Here is a 14314-nt window from a genome sequence, read left to right on the forward strand (position 1 = left end):
TTCACCTTACATTGTAGGAAACGGTCGAATTGGTCACAGACTGTGATCTCCAAGTACCTGAAAATCCGGCATTGGAGAGGTGGAGACCTATAAATCCCTGGGGCTTGCTGGCCAGCCAGTCTAGACTACTTTGTGAGTTTCAGGCCATTCAAAGACCTTGTACCAAAAGAAAAAAAATACAAAACTTTTTTTTTTCTTTTCTTTTTTTTCCAGAGCTGGGGACCGAACCCAGGGCCTTGTGCTTGCTAGGCAAGCGCTCTACCACTGAGCTAAATCCCCAACCCCAGTACAAAACTTTTTAAAGTGGTCGGTTGTAGAGACACTCAGCTGGTAAAGCAACTTGTAACTCAATCCTGTTGACCTGAGTTCAATCCTGGAGCCTGAGCGAGGATAGAAGACAGAAGGTGAGAGTTGGCTCCGCCATTTTGCCCTCTGACCTCCACGTACATGCAGTAGACCACTCATGCACATACAACGATAACAAATAATTTTTTAAAGACAGGAAACACCTGAGGAATGACTCCTAAAAATGATTATGACAGCACTCATAAGTTCATGGATGACTTTTGGTATATCAGAACCCAAGGACACCTTTTTTTTTTGTTTTGTTTTGTTTTGTTTTTTAGTTTTCAGTGACAGGATTTCTCTGTGTAGCCCTGGCTGTCCTATAACTCCCTCTGTAGACCAGACTGGCCTCCAGCTCAGAGATTGTCCTGCCTCTATTTCTCAAGTGCTAAGATTAAAGGTGTGTGCCATCAACACCCAGCACTAAGGGCAACCTTTTTAAAGATTTATTTATTTATTTATTTATTTATTTATTTATTTATTTATTTATATGTGTGTGTTTTGCAGGCATGTATATAAGTGTACCATGTGTGGTGCCCTTAGAGGCCAGAAGAGGGCATATACCCCCTAGGACAGTGGTTCTCAACCTTCCTAATGCCGGGACCCTTTAATTCATTTCCTCGTGTTGTGATGAACCCCAAACATAAAATTATTTTGTTGCTACTTCATAAGTGTAATTTGCTACTGTTACAAGTTGTAATGTAAATATTCGATGTGCAGGATATCTGACATGTGACTCCACCTCCAGACTGAAGACTGCTGTCCTAGGAAGAAGATAACTTTTCTTTTAGGAAAAATCCATGCACAGGACTCTTGGTGGCAAAGATAGAAAGTAATGTTCCTGTAATTATAAAGACAACCCAGACAGCCATGGCTCCCAGGAACTAACAAGGCCAGAAGATGCCAAGAAAGCACGCTCCTGTAAGTAAAAAAATGCCACTTAAACTTAGCCTGGTCTTGGACCACCATCCCCTGCTAGAAAACCATCTCTTACATTCAGGGAAATGAAGAGTTGCAGGCAGTTAATGCCCTAGCAAATGAGAGACTGAGGCAGAGTTCTGAGTAGACCTGGAGAATAGAGTAGGAAGAACCCAGCCAGACTTCTAGAACATGCTGACATCCCCTGGAGGAGCTGTGTGTCACTGAGGCTACAGGAGCTGTGGTTGGACCCAATGGGCTTTGGGCAGCAACCGTGTTGTGTTCTCAATGCAAAAACACACCTCAGAGAGGGAGCATATGTTCCTCTACCAGGAGATGTCCCCATCCTATAGACCGTACAGAAAGTAGGCTTGGGTAACAGAAACCCACTGGAAAGGGAAAGAAGAACCGTGCTCTCTGAGCTGCAGGAGTCAGAGGCATGGCCTGGGCAGAAGTCAAGCAGGTTCTATGACGTGCCCACCAGCTCATATCAATCTAGGACGCTGGGATGGCAAGTGACAACAGGGGTGATCAGCCGAATGCTTACGCCTCCCCTAGAGAGGTGCAGAAATGAAAGGAAGGCACACGTGAAGTTTAAGACACACACTCTGGATGCTAAGAATGTGATGGTCTCTCAGGAGCTACCCACTGAGCGTGGGCTTTTTTACACCCTTCTTCCTCTAGTCTGTGAGACCCCAGAACCACACTGCTTTCTTACCTTATGTCTCCAGAATTATCCTGGAGCAGAAAAGACGGCTTAGTGAGAAGAGTCAGAAGTCTAAAGACCTGAGTTTGAACCCCAGGGACACACGTGGTGGAAGGAGAGAAGCAACTCGTAAAAGTTGTCATCTGATGCATGAAGCGTGATATGTACCAACACAGTCAACCCACCACCACCACATAAATAAATAAATGCATAACTACATGTTTGGGAGGGTTGTTTTTTGTTTTTCAGGGAAAGCGCTCAGTCGTCATGGCCTACATGAGGTGAGAACAGACATAATTCTGCTGAGAGAAAGCTGAAGCTAAAGCAAGGGGCCCTCTCAGGTCAGGAATGTGTCCTAGAGGACCTCGATGCCCTTTCTCTTTTTGGGCCCTCTCCCGAGAAAGGGCCACCTGCTCTGGGTCTTTAGATGTGCCTCTCCACAGAGCACACTTCCCAGGACAGCACTATTGAGAAGCCAACAGTTCTAGTGAAAAAGACAGGGCTTAGGCTGGTGAGATGGCTTAGGGGAAAGGTGCTTCCCACGGAGCCTGATAACCTGAGTTCAACTCTCCGAACCCACATGATGATAGGAGGAGAGACGGGACTCCGTGTGTTATCTTCTGACCTTCACACACATGTGGGAGCAGGTGGGTCTCACACACACACACACACACACACACACACACACACACACACCACAGCACACCACATCACATCACACAACATAATTTTAAAACAATGGGGGGTTGGAGTGGAGGTTGTTAAGCCTGCAGCCTGGTGTCCAGGGAAGGATTACAATGAAAGCAGATATTCAGGAGCAAAACCCTGGATAGGACAGGCCACCAGGGAAACCTAGCTGTGATCTGACATCATTAATGAAAATGACTTATCTCCCAGGGATCCCCAACAAGGAGGAAGAGCTAGCTGCATCTCAGAGCACTTACTGCCTGGAGTCAACAGACAAGAAAGGAGCTGGGACCTGACCAGCCCATCAGAAGGAGGCTCCCAGCAAGGCTGCTCTGTCCACAACATCCGCAGCATCCACAGCATCCACAGCATCCACAGCATCCGCAGCATCCGCAGCATCCACAGCATCCGCAGCATCCGCAGCATCCGCAGCATCCGCAGCATCTGCTGCATCCGCAGCATCCACAGCATGTACAGCATGCACAGCATCCACAGCATCCGCAGCATCTACAGCATACACAGCATCCGCAGCATCTGCAGCATCCACAGCATCCACAGCATCCACAGCATCCGCAGCATCCGCAGCATCCACAGCATGCACAGCATCCGCAGCATCCGCAGCATCCGCAGCATCCATAGCATGCACAGCATCTGCAGCATCCGCAGCATCCACAGCATCCGCAGCATCCACAGCATGCACAGCATCCACAGCATGCACAGCATCCACAGCATCCACAGCATGCACAGCACGGGGATTCAGGTAATGGTGACCTCTGTTCTCTGGCAGCCTTCTAATGAAATGCAGGCATGGTTCTAGTGCCTAGCTAGTTAAGAAAAAGCAATTCAAAATGGACTTAAGACAAAAATATCTGAAAGGAATATTGAGGCCAGACTGGTCTACATAGCAAGTCCCAGGCCAGACAAAGTACATAGTGAGACCGAGAGAGAGAGAGAGAGAGAGAGAGAGAGAGAGAGAGAGAGAGAGAGAGAGAGAGGAGAGATGAATCACCTGCACTGAACTGTGCCAGGCACCTGGATGCTTTCATGTGTTCATAAGAAGCCTCACCTTGCCACTGTGAGCCACCACCATAGAAGGTAGTTGTTTCTGCTGCCACTGTACAAAGGACCTGCTGTATATTGTGGCTCTGTGTAATCAGGTCTGCATGGCTGCAGCTCACTGACCCATTTTATTTCCTGGCCCCTGAGCAGACCAGGGATGTAAAAAGTCTGATGTCCCTGCTGGAATGACTGACTTAAGAGGAATTTCCCTGGAAGGTCGCAGTGTGGTGGCACACATCTGCAAGCACTAGGGAGGAGACAGGGAAGTGGCAATTTGAGGCCAGCCTGGGCTTATAGAGAGACCTTATCTTAACAAGGAAACAAACAGTGGCTGGGTAGATGGCTCAGAAGACCAAGTGCCCGCTGCACAAGGACAATGACCTGATTTGGCTCTCTAGTACCTGTGTAAAAAGCCAGATGTGGTACTGTGCCCGCTGGGGGTGAAGATAAGGATCCCTCAGGTTTACTGGCCAAGATGCCAAGCTGTCTCAAATAATAAAGTGGAGAGGTGACTAAGGAAAACAGCCAATATCAATTTCTAGCCACTACACATGCGTACACACACACACACACACACACACACACACACACACACACGCACATGCATGCACACACACAGAATGTACATGCACACACAAAAAATAGGAACATTGCAAGATGGCCCACATTCATAGTGGAGATGATGTGCTTAATGCCTCTAAACTGTACACTTAGAAGCAGTGAGAGGCTAAAGAGACGACTCAGCAGTTAACAGACTAGCTGCCCTTGCAGAAGGTTCAATCCCTGAGCATTACAGCCGTCTGTAACTCCTGTTCCAGGGGATCTAATGCTGGTCTCTGGTCTCCTCCAGGCATATTCACAGTGCATAGAAACGAAATTCAGGCAAAACATCCATACATATAAAACTAAATGAAAAAATTTTAAACCAACCCCCTCAAGAAAAAATTAAATGAAAAAAAAAAACCAGTTAAGGCATACTTCCTGTTGTTTTGAGACAAAGTAGCCTTGGCTATTCTGGAAGTCACTTCATAGAAGGGTGTCCTTAAACTCACAGAAATCCTTATGCCTCTACTTCCTAAGCACTGAGATGAAAGGTGTGTGCCACCCTACTGGGTAGTTATGTTTATTTTAACATAACTGAATAAGCAACAAAACCACATGGGAGAGCTGTAAACATGCCACAGTGGATCTCAACGACCATTTGGAAAGTAAACTAATAAAGGTATTAGACAGGGACACTGGGTTCTAGACAAACAAGGGTCAGAGGTCACCGGTTAGACTTCCTCAGTGACTTCTGTGTACCATGAACGTTCTGTCATGATAGTGCACAAAGGGGGGTTGGGGATTTAGCTCAATGGTAGAGCGCTTGCCTAGGAAGCGCAAGGCTCTGGGTTCGGTCCCCAGCTCCGAAAAAAAAAAAGAAAAAAATCATAGTGCACAAAGGATGCCTAGCCTTACATAATTTCACCAAGTTAGTAGGGTTTGCTGTGCTCACCTAGTGTCCCCAGTGCTCACCTAGTGTCCGCAGTGCTCACCTAGTGTCCCCAGTGCTCACCTAGTGTCTATAGTGCTCACATACTATCCACAGTGCTCACCTAGTGTCTATAGTGCTCACCTAGTGTCTATAGTGCTCACCTAGTGTCCGCAGTGCTCACCTAGTGTCCGCAGTGCTCACCTAGTGTCCATAGTTCTCACCTAGTGTCCACAGTGCTCACCTAGTGTCTATAGTGCTCACCTAGTGTCTATAGTGCTCACCTAGTGTCTATAGTGCTCACCTAGTGTCGATAATGTTCACCTAGTGTCCGCAGTGCTCACCTAATGTCTATAGTGCTCACCTAGTGTCTATAGTGCTCACCTAGTGTCCGCAGTGCTCACCTAGTGTCTATAGTGCTCACCTAGTGTCTATAGTGCTCACCTAGTGTCCGCAGTGCTCACCTGGTGTCCGCAGTGCTCGCCTGGTGTCTGCAGTGCTCACCTGGTGTCTGCAGGGCTCACCTGGTGTCTGCAATGCTCACCTAGTGTCCACAGTGCTCACCTAGTGTTCACAGTGCTCACCTAGTGTCCACAGTGCTCACCTGGTGTCTGCAGGGCTCACCTGGTGTCTGCAGGGCTCACCTGGTGTCTGCAGTGCTCACCTGGTGTCCGCAGTGCTCACCTAGTGTCCGCAGTGCTCACCTAGTGTCCTCAGTGATCACCTGGTGTCCTCAGTGATCACCTGGTGTCTGCAGTGCTCACCTGGTGTCTGCAGTGCTCACCTAGTGTCCTCAGTGCTCACCTGGTGTCCGCAGGGCTCACCTGGTGTCTGCAGTGCTCACCTAGTGTCCACAGTGCTCACCTAGTGTCCTCAGTGCTCACCTAGTGTCCACAGTGCTCACCTGGTGTCTGCAGGGCTCACCTGGTGTCTGCAGGGCTCACCTGGTGTCTGCAGGGCTCACCTGGTGTCTGCAGTGCTCACCTAGTGTCTATAGTGCTCACTAGTGTCCGCAGTGCTCACCTAGTGTCCACAGTGCTCACTTGGTGTCTGCAGGGCTCACCTGGTGTCTGCAGGGCTCACCTGGTGTCTGCAGGGCTCACCTGGTGTCTGCAGGGCTCACCTGGTGTCTGCAGGGCTCACCTGGTGTCTGCAGTGCTCACCTAGTGTCCACAGTGCTCACCTAGTGTCTATAGTGCTCACCTAGTGTCTATAGTGCTCACCTAGTGTCCGCGGTGCGCACCTAGTGTCCGCAGTGCTCACCTGGTGTCCGCAGTGCTCACCTGGTGTCCGCAGCGCTCACCTGGTGTCTGCAGGGCTCACCTGGTGTCTGCAGGGCTCACCTGATGTCTGCAGTGCTCACCTAGTGTCCGCAGTGCTCACCTGGTGTCTGCAGGGCTCACCTGGTGTCTGCAGGGCTCACCTGGTGTCTGCAGGGCTCACCTGGTGTCTGCAGGGCTCACCTGGTGTCTGCAGGGCTCACCTGGTGTCTATAGTGCTCACCTAGTGTCCACAGTGCTCACCTAGTGTCCGCAGTGCTCACCTAGTGTCCGCAGTGCTCACCTGGTGTCCGCAGGGCTCACCTGGTGTCCGCAGGGCTCACCTGGTGTCCGCAGGGCTCACCTGGTGTCTGCAGGGCTCACCTGGTGTCCGCAGGGCTCACCTGGTGTCCGCAGGGCTCACCTAGTGTCCGCAGTGCTCACCTGGTGTCCGCAGGGCTCACCTGGTGTCTACAGTGCTCACCTGGTGTCTGCAATGTGCAGTGCTCACCTGGTATCTATAGTGCTCACCTGGTGTCTGTAATGCTCACCTGGTGTCTGCAGTGCTCACCTGGTGTCTGCAGTGCTCACCTGGTGTCCGCAGTGCTCACCTGGTGTCTGCAGGGCTCACCTGGTGTCTGCAGTGCTCACCTGGTGTCCGCAGTGCTCACCTGGTGTCCGCAGTGCTCACCTGGTGTCCGCAGGGCTCACCTGGTGTCCGCAGGGCTCACCTGGTGTCTGCAGGGCTCACCTGGTGTCTGCAGGGCTCACCTGGTGTCTGCAGGGCTCACCTAGTGTCCGCAGTGCTCACCTGGTGTCCGCAGGGCTCACCTGGTGTCTGCAGGGCTCACCTGGTGTCTGCAGGGCTCACCTGGTGTCTGCAGGGCTCACCTGGTGTTCCCAGCATGCCTGTTGCTTTCACTCAGTCTCACCACAACCTTGGAGGAGGACCATGGCCCTGTTGGAACACACAGCTCATTATCCTGAGGGGAGAGGGTCAGAGTTGGCTCACAGAAGCATAAACTGAAGTTAGTGGCTTCACAGTAAAGATCTAGACAAGCCTATTAAGAAATCGCAGAGAAGAGCCCTCAAACCCAGTGAGATGGTTCTGGAGAGGTTCGTGGTGTTTGCTGTACATGTCTGGTGACCTGACTTCAATCCCTGGAATCCATAGAAAGGTGAAAAAAAAGAATTAACTCCACACAGATATCCTCTGACCTCCACATGTATGCCACGGCACACCCACCCATGTACAAGCACCATGCACACATACATAATAATATAAATTTTAATTTTTTAAAGGAGAAATCTCAGTATATTTATGTCTTTGTTAAAGATTTATTCAGTTTTTATTTTATGTGTATGAGTATTTTGCCTACACGTATGTCTGTCTACCACGTGTATGCCTAGAACCTGTGGAGGTCAGAATAGGGCATCAGATCCCCTGGAACTGGAGTTACAGATGGTTGTTACCCACCATGTGGGTGCTGGGACTAAACCTAAGAGCAGTAAGTGCTCTTAACCACTGGGCCATCGAAACCCCATATTTGTGTTTTTCTGACCACAGAAAATGAGGTGTCTGGAACAGAGGGGTCATGAGCAAACACGCTCAGAATAGTCAAGACTTAAACAGCAGACTGGCCTACATCAGGAAGTCCTGACAGTAAGCCTCCTCCCTTACCATATATAAACAGTAATGAGGAAAACATTACATGCAGACAAAGTAGTCATTTAAACACATGCAAATGAAGTAGTCATTCCAAATGGGCCCATACAGGGGCCAGGAAGCTCCAACCCAGGGAGGACTTGGGAGGACTTTAGCCTGCAGTGTTCCAGGGAGGACCCAAGAGTTCGTTAGCCTTCAGTGTAAGCTAGAGTCACGGAGTATATCATCTGAAGCTCATATAATAAAAGGATTAACTTGCAACTGCTCACTCTAAGGAATGTGTGGGTCAGCCAACACCTGTTGCATCTCCCACTGACATGGATCAACGTCTGTATGGCCGCTCGACCGTGTGCCTGTCTTTGCTTGTTGATCTACGTCCGCACATGCTCTGTCTGGAGGGAGGCCCAGGCAGACCAGGGTGAGAGTTCACCGTTTCGCAGTTTCACATTGGGCAGAGGTTGTGTGTTAGGCCCAAGATAACAAACACAGCTAGCAGGCAGTGAAACTGGGATCTGGACCTCACCACTGGAGAGAGTATGAGCCTCTGTTTCAACCCTAGCTAACTATATGCCCACAAGTTACAAGCTCCCTTAGCCAGAGACACCTTCATTGTCCAACCATATCTTCCATTGCTAAAAAGGTGACAGAAAGTCAGGCTACCAGAGTAGTTGAGCAAGTTGGAATGATGTTCATCAAGTGTTGGCCCGGGAGCCCAGCTCCCACTGAGGAGCACTGAGGAGCAGAGTCATGGGCTTGTTTGCTATCAAACGTAAACACTATTTTTATTTCCTTGGGACAGTCTTACATAGCCCAGGCTGCCTTCTAACTTGCTATGTTCCCACAGATGGGTTTCATCTGTGATCCTCCCGCCTGTTCTTCCTGAGATCTGGGATTATGGGCTTGCACAGCTACACCCAGTTCATACAGTGCTGAGGGTGAAACCCAGAGCTTCCGATATGCTAGACAAGCACTGTACCCGAGCTATTGCCCCAACTTCAGACAGGGTCTATAATCTTGCTGTTCTTACTCCAAATTCCATGCCAGCAGCCCACATGAGGGTTTGGGTGGGAGTGTACAAAGGATTAAACCTACCAAGGAAACCCAACTTACTTTATCAAGGGTAAATCTGTGTACGTTCCCTCCATGGCAGCCATGCAGAGTAGAACAGGATGAAGGTGAACCAGCTTTGTCCTGCAAGCGGCCTGCCTCAGAGTCTGTCGTGAGAGCTCCCACCTGCCCTGCCCTTTATTCCGTTCCACCAGGGAAATGACTGACTAAGCCAGTGGCTCTCAGCCATGGCTGTACCCTGTCTCCTGAGGCAGTCTCAGGAGATCAGGTTTGCAATTTGAGCACTGGAGAGCGCAAATGGGTCCCCAGGGTGAGAAGCCCACACTGGGCAGAGGTGAAGTTCACCGCCAACTAGGTAGAAGGAGGAAGGTGTACGGTTTAGGGGTCAAAGAAATAAATGGGCCTTTGAGGACAATCACAAGGGCCAGGATATACAACCTAGGGTACCAGCCCCTCAGAAATCATGATAGGAACAGGAGAGGCTCTGTCTCTGACCAGCAACTGCAGATGTCAAAGCACCTCCCTCAGCTGGAAACGTCTCCTTCACGGTCAGACCCAGGGCAACATGCAAAGGCTCCAGAAAGCCATCACTTGGTGAGAGCCCGCAGAGAGACGTTGGGAGGCAAGAGCCACGGGCATCTGCAAACCGTGTATTGCCATCTTGGATGTGAAGTCGGATAGCCAAAATGCATTAGTATTTTATAAGCAACCCCTAAAAGTTCCTGCAATGGCGGAGTCACTGCTCCCGAGGAAGCTAGTTTCATATATTTATTTTATGTGTTCAATGTGTAATTTGTACTGGCCGGCATGGCAGGACACTCGGCAGTAATGTATTTTTACTGCCCTGTGATTTCCCACATGAATCAGACTTTATCGACTGCTTGTATGGGGGACTTCTAGACAGCAGCCATGGTGTTCCCAGAGGCCCCTCTGCTTTCCCTGTGTGCTCATCTCTGCCACTGACAGGCTTCCTCCCTTGGTGTGGTCTCTTCATGGCCAATCTTCTCATTCTCTCCTCAGAGTTTCTTTCTTCTATTGCTCCCCAGAGTCCTTCTGTCCATCTTTCCTTCCTTCCTTCATTCCTTCCCTCCCTCCTTCCTTTCACTCAGGCAGAGCCTCATTCTATAGACCAGGCTGACTTCAAACTCTCAATCCTCCTGCCTCAGTCTCCTAAGTGCTGGGATTCTATCCCTACCATTGTAGTACTTCTTAAAACATTTTTTATACTCAGTTAAGAAATCTTCAAATGTATAATGTGTAAGTAAAATCCCATGAAAACACAGTTCTTAGAAACACATTTCATGTTGTGTACTAAAGTCAAAATTGATAGAGTGTTAGACATTATTTGATATAAAATGCTAACACTGTTGGGAACATAGCACTGTTGATAGAGTGCTTACCCTACAGGCATGGAGCCCTGAGCTCAATCCCAAATGCTGCGTGAATGAGGGGTGCATGCCTGTAATCCCAGAACTCCCAAAGTAAAGGCAGGAAGAATGGGAGTTCGAGGTCATTTGTAGTGAGTTCAAGGTCAACCTGAACTACATGAATCCCTGTCAAAAGAAAAAACATGGAAGGAAAGGAGGGAAACTTACTAATTTCTCAAAGATAAATTTAAAACTCAGAAATACAGAGCATCTCACTGGCAGCTACTGGGTCCTCTGGGAAGCAAAGGCAGAACGGGCATCAGCAGTGGAAGGTCTGTTGAGGACAGTAATATAAAAAGCGAAGGAGAGTGAAGGGCAGGGCAGTGGCGGCACACACCATTAGGCCCAGCACTGGGGAGGCTGAGGCAGTGGGGAATCTCTATAAGTTTGAGGCCAGCCTGGTCTACACAGTGAGTTCCAGAACAGCCAGGGTTACAGAGAGAAACCCTTTCTTGAAAAATGGAAAAGAAAAAAAGGGGTGTGGGTGAAGTCAGACCCAGCAGAGAAAGCACACTGGATCTGATTCTGTGAAAGGGGTGGGGCTGGGGAGTGGGGCAGGGCTGAAATGCAGAGCTCTCAGAGCCATGGTCAGCTCAGTGGGAGAGAGACCTTGAGCAGAGACTGCTAGGATGCTTCATCCAGAGGCTCTTGTCCTGAGGCTCCATCCTGGAAGGAGGCCCAGCTCTTCCATTGCTCCACGTTGCCCCCACCACCTCCTGTGCATCTGTGGTACTGTAGGCCTTGACCTCCATGTTGCAATCACGCCCATCTCCAATCGTTCCAACCTTTACAAATCAAAACAAGCTAACTAAACGCTGTTCTATTCTTCGATCATCTCATACCATGCCCTGAACTCAAGGAAAATGCAATTAAACACTTCAAAATTAACAGACGGTACAATCATACTCTACATATACATACTGACATAGAGTACAATAATTTTTTTCTTTCTGTTTTTCTTTATATTCCAAAATTTAGATGATAATAATCTATTTTATTTTTAATTAGAAAATTACATAATGGATATTTAAAATAAACTTTTATATGCTGGAGAGATGGTTTCTGTTTAAAGAATACTTTCTGGTGGGGTTGGGGATTTAGCTCAGTGGTAGAGCGCTTGCCTAGCAAGCACAAGGCCCTGGGTTCGGTCCCCAGCTCTGAAAAAAAAGAAAAGAAAAAAAAATACTTTCTGGGGGCTGGAGAGATGGCTCAGTGGTTAAGAGCACTGACTGTTCTTCCAAAGGTCCTGAGTTCAAATCCCAGCAACCACATGGTGGCTTACAACCATCTGTAATGAGATCTGATGCCCTCTTCTGGTGTGTCTGAAGACAGCTACAGTGTGCTTATATATAATAAATAAATAATAAATCTTTTAAAAAATAAAAAAAGAATACTTTCTGCTCTTCCAGAGAACCGGAATTCAGCATCTACTCACATTGGCCAGCTCACAACCGCCTATAATTCCAGCTCCTGGGAATCTGATGTCCTCTTCTGGTTTCCTCGGGCACCAACATGCTCATGGCATACATGTTCAGAGACATATACGTATACATATGCATGCACAGACACATACACACTGTCTATGACCTGTCAAGGCTAAGTGGAAGGTTTTTGTTGAATATATGAGGAAGAATAGAGCCAAAGGCATCTGAAGAGTCCAGAACAGGGAAAGAAAAATAATGGATTGAATATGGCCAGTAAACTGGATGTGGCCATGGAGGGATGTGTGTGTGTGAGAGAGAGATAGAGACAAAGAGTGTGGACATAGGAGACTATACTGGCTGGTTTTGTGTGTCAACTTGACACAAGCTGGAGTTATCAGAAAGGAGCCTCCCTTGAGGAAATGCCTCCATGAGGCTGTAAGGCATTTTCTCAATTAGTGATCAAAGGGGGAGGGCCCATTGTGGGTGGTGCCATCTCTGGGCTGGTGGTCCTGGGTTCTATAAGAAAGCAGGCTGAACTAGCCAGGGGAAGCCAGCCGGTAAGCAGCACCCTCCATGGCCTCTGCATCAGCTCCTGCCGCCAGGTTCCTGCCCTGTGTGAGTTCCTGTCCTGATTTCCTTTGGTGATGAATAGCAATGTGGAAGTGTAAGCTGAGCAAACCCTTTCCTCCTCCCCAACCTGCTTCCTGGTCATGGTGTTTTGTACAGAAATAGAAATCAACAGAGAAAGAGAGAGAGAGAGAGAGAGAGAGAGAGAGAGAGAGAACACTAAGATAAGAGGAGGACAGAAAGAGAGCACATGGTCAAAATAGAAAGGAGGTAAAATGAATGAGAAGTGGGGGAGGGGAGCCCATGAACCCATGAGCTGGAGAAGTTTGGAGTGAGGGTCAGGGTGAGAAAAGCCGGGATGCCAGCATGGACTGGGAAATGTGCAACAGGTTATTGTGATACTGAGGAAGCTGGGAGGCCAGTAAGTGCATTGGTGTGCTAATAGTCACCACAGATAGCATTTGCCCCTTGTGCCAGGAAACTGGCTCCTTTGGTAGCTCCTGGGGAATAATGGCTTTTGTCTAACCACCAGAATTTGGGGAAATAAACTTCTTATCTGACTCACATAAATAAAAATAAAATTTCAATCTTTCGATCTTTCTCTCTCTCTCTCTCTCTCTCTCTCTCTCAGTCAGACTCTTATGTATTGTATAAGTTTGGATTTAAAAAAAATTTCATTTGCTGACTCAACAAATTGCTTCCGAATAAGAAATACAGTAATGATATTACTAGCTTCAGATCAGGTTGACCTTGGCCTGAGCTGGATCCTGGGACCATTGTCTGGTGCCTGGGCCTCTTCTCTCCTACCACTGCCTTGGCTTCCTCTTCTGGGACAGACAGAGGGACAGACAGATGAGGCCTTGCACTTAGCATTGCTTCGTTAGTGTGAAGCAGTTACAGACTTCTAATACAGCCTCTTACAGCATTAAGACAGAGAGAATGAGCTGTGGGGTTTGTTGCATAACTGATTTTTCTCATCAGTATTCATTTTCTGAGCTAAGAACGTACAGCCCAGGGTACCTCAGCTGACCCTAAAGGGGGTGCTGTGAATCCTAGTTAGACTTATGCTCCCTGAGGGCAGAGACTGGAGCTTTAGACCTTTGGTTCTTAGCATGTGTCACACAGAGGTATGCTAGACTTTCTTCAAACTGCAGTAAAGACCCTGCAAACAAGGGCTGGATTGGTACTGACTCAGAGTACAGCAGGGAGGGTTTGCCCAAGCTTTCCTTTCCTGTGAGCTTCCAAGTCTCCTGTCCTAGTTTGCTTTCTATTGCCGGGATAAGACATTGACCAAAGGCAACTTGGGGAGGAAAGGGTTTATGTCAGCTCACACAGCTTCCAGCCCATCATGAAGGGAACCCAGGGCAGGAACTGGAAGCAAGAACTAAGGCAGAGGCTGTGGAAGAAGCTGCTCACTGGCTCGTTCCCCATGACTTTGCTCAGCCTGCTTTCCTATGCAACCCAGGACCACGTGCCCAGAGCTGAGCTGGGCCCCCCAGGCACCGGTCATCAGGAAAGCAGATGCCCCACAGGCCAGTGTGATAGAGGCGTTTTCTCTCCTGAGGTTTCCTCTCTCCAGATGTCAAGCTTGTGTCAAGTTGACAGCCTCATGTTACTTTTTCCCATAATGCCTTCTGCCTAAGTGGCTGATAGTTATAATCTCAGTTCCCTCAAATTATGCACAAATTTCTCAAACCATCTATTTGTCGTTCCTCTT

General features: G+C 48.6%; 1 protein-coding gene across 1 annotated transcript; it reads right to left on the reverse strand.

Annotated features, from left to right (window-relative positions):
- Positions 1-591: 591 nt before the first annotated feature.
- Positions 592-9332, reverse strand: LOC148002999 (uncharacterized). Its single transcript, XM_087574996.1, has 2 exons — positions 9222-9332; positions 592-7403 (listed from the first exon to the last, which is right to left on the reverse strand). The coding sequence occupies exon 2, from the start codon at positions 3291-3293 to the stop codon at positions 2961-2963; it is 333 nt and encodes a 110-aa protein (XP_087431122.1). The 5' UTR covers positions 3294-7403; positions 9222-9332; the 3' UTR covers positions 592-2960.
- Between the last annotated feature and the right edge of the window lie 4982 nt (positions 9333-14314).

The sequence above is a fragment of the Rattus norvegicus genome, chromosome 10, assembly GCF_021556685.1.
Source record: "Rattus norvegicus strain SHRSP/BbbUtx chromosome 10, alternate assembly SHRSP_T2T, whole genome shotgun sequence".
NCBI classification, from domain to species: domain Eukaryota; kingdom Metazoa; phylum Chordata; class Mammalia; order Rodentia; family Muridae; genus Rattus; species Rattus norvegicus.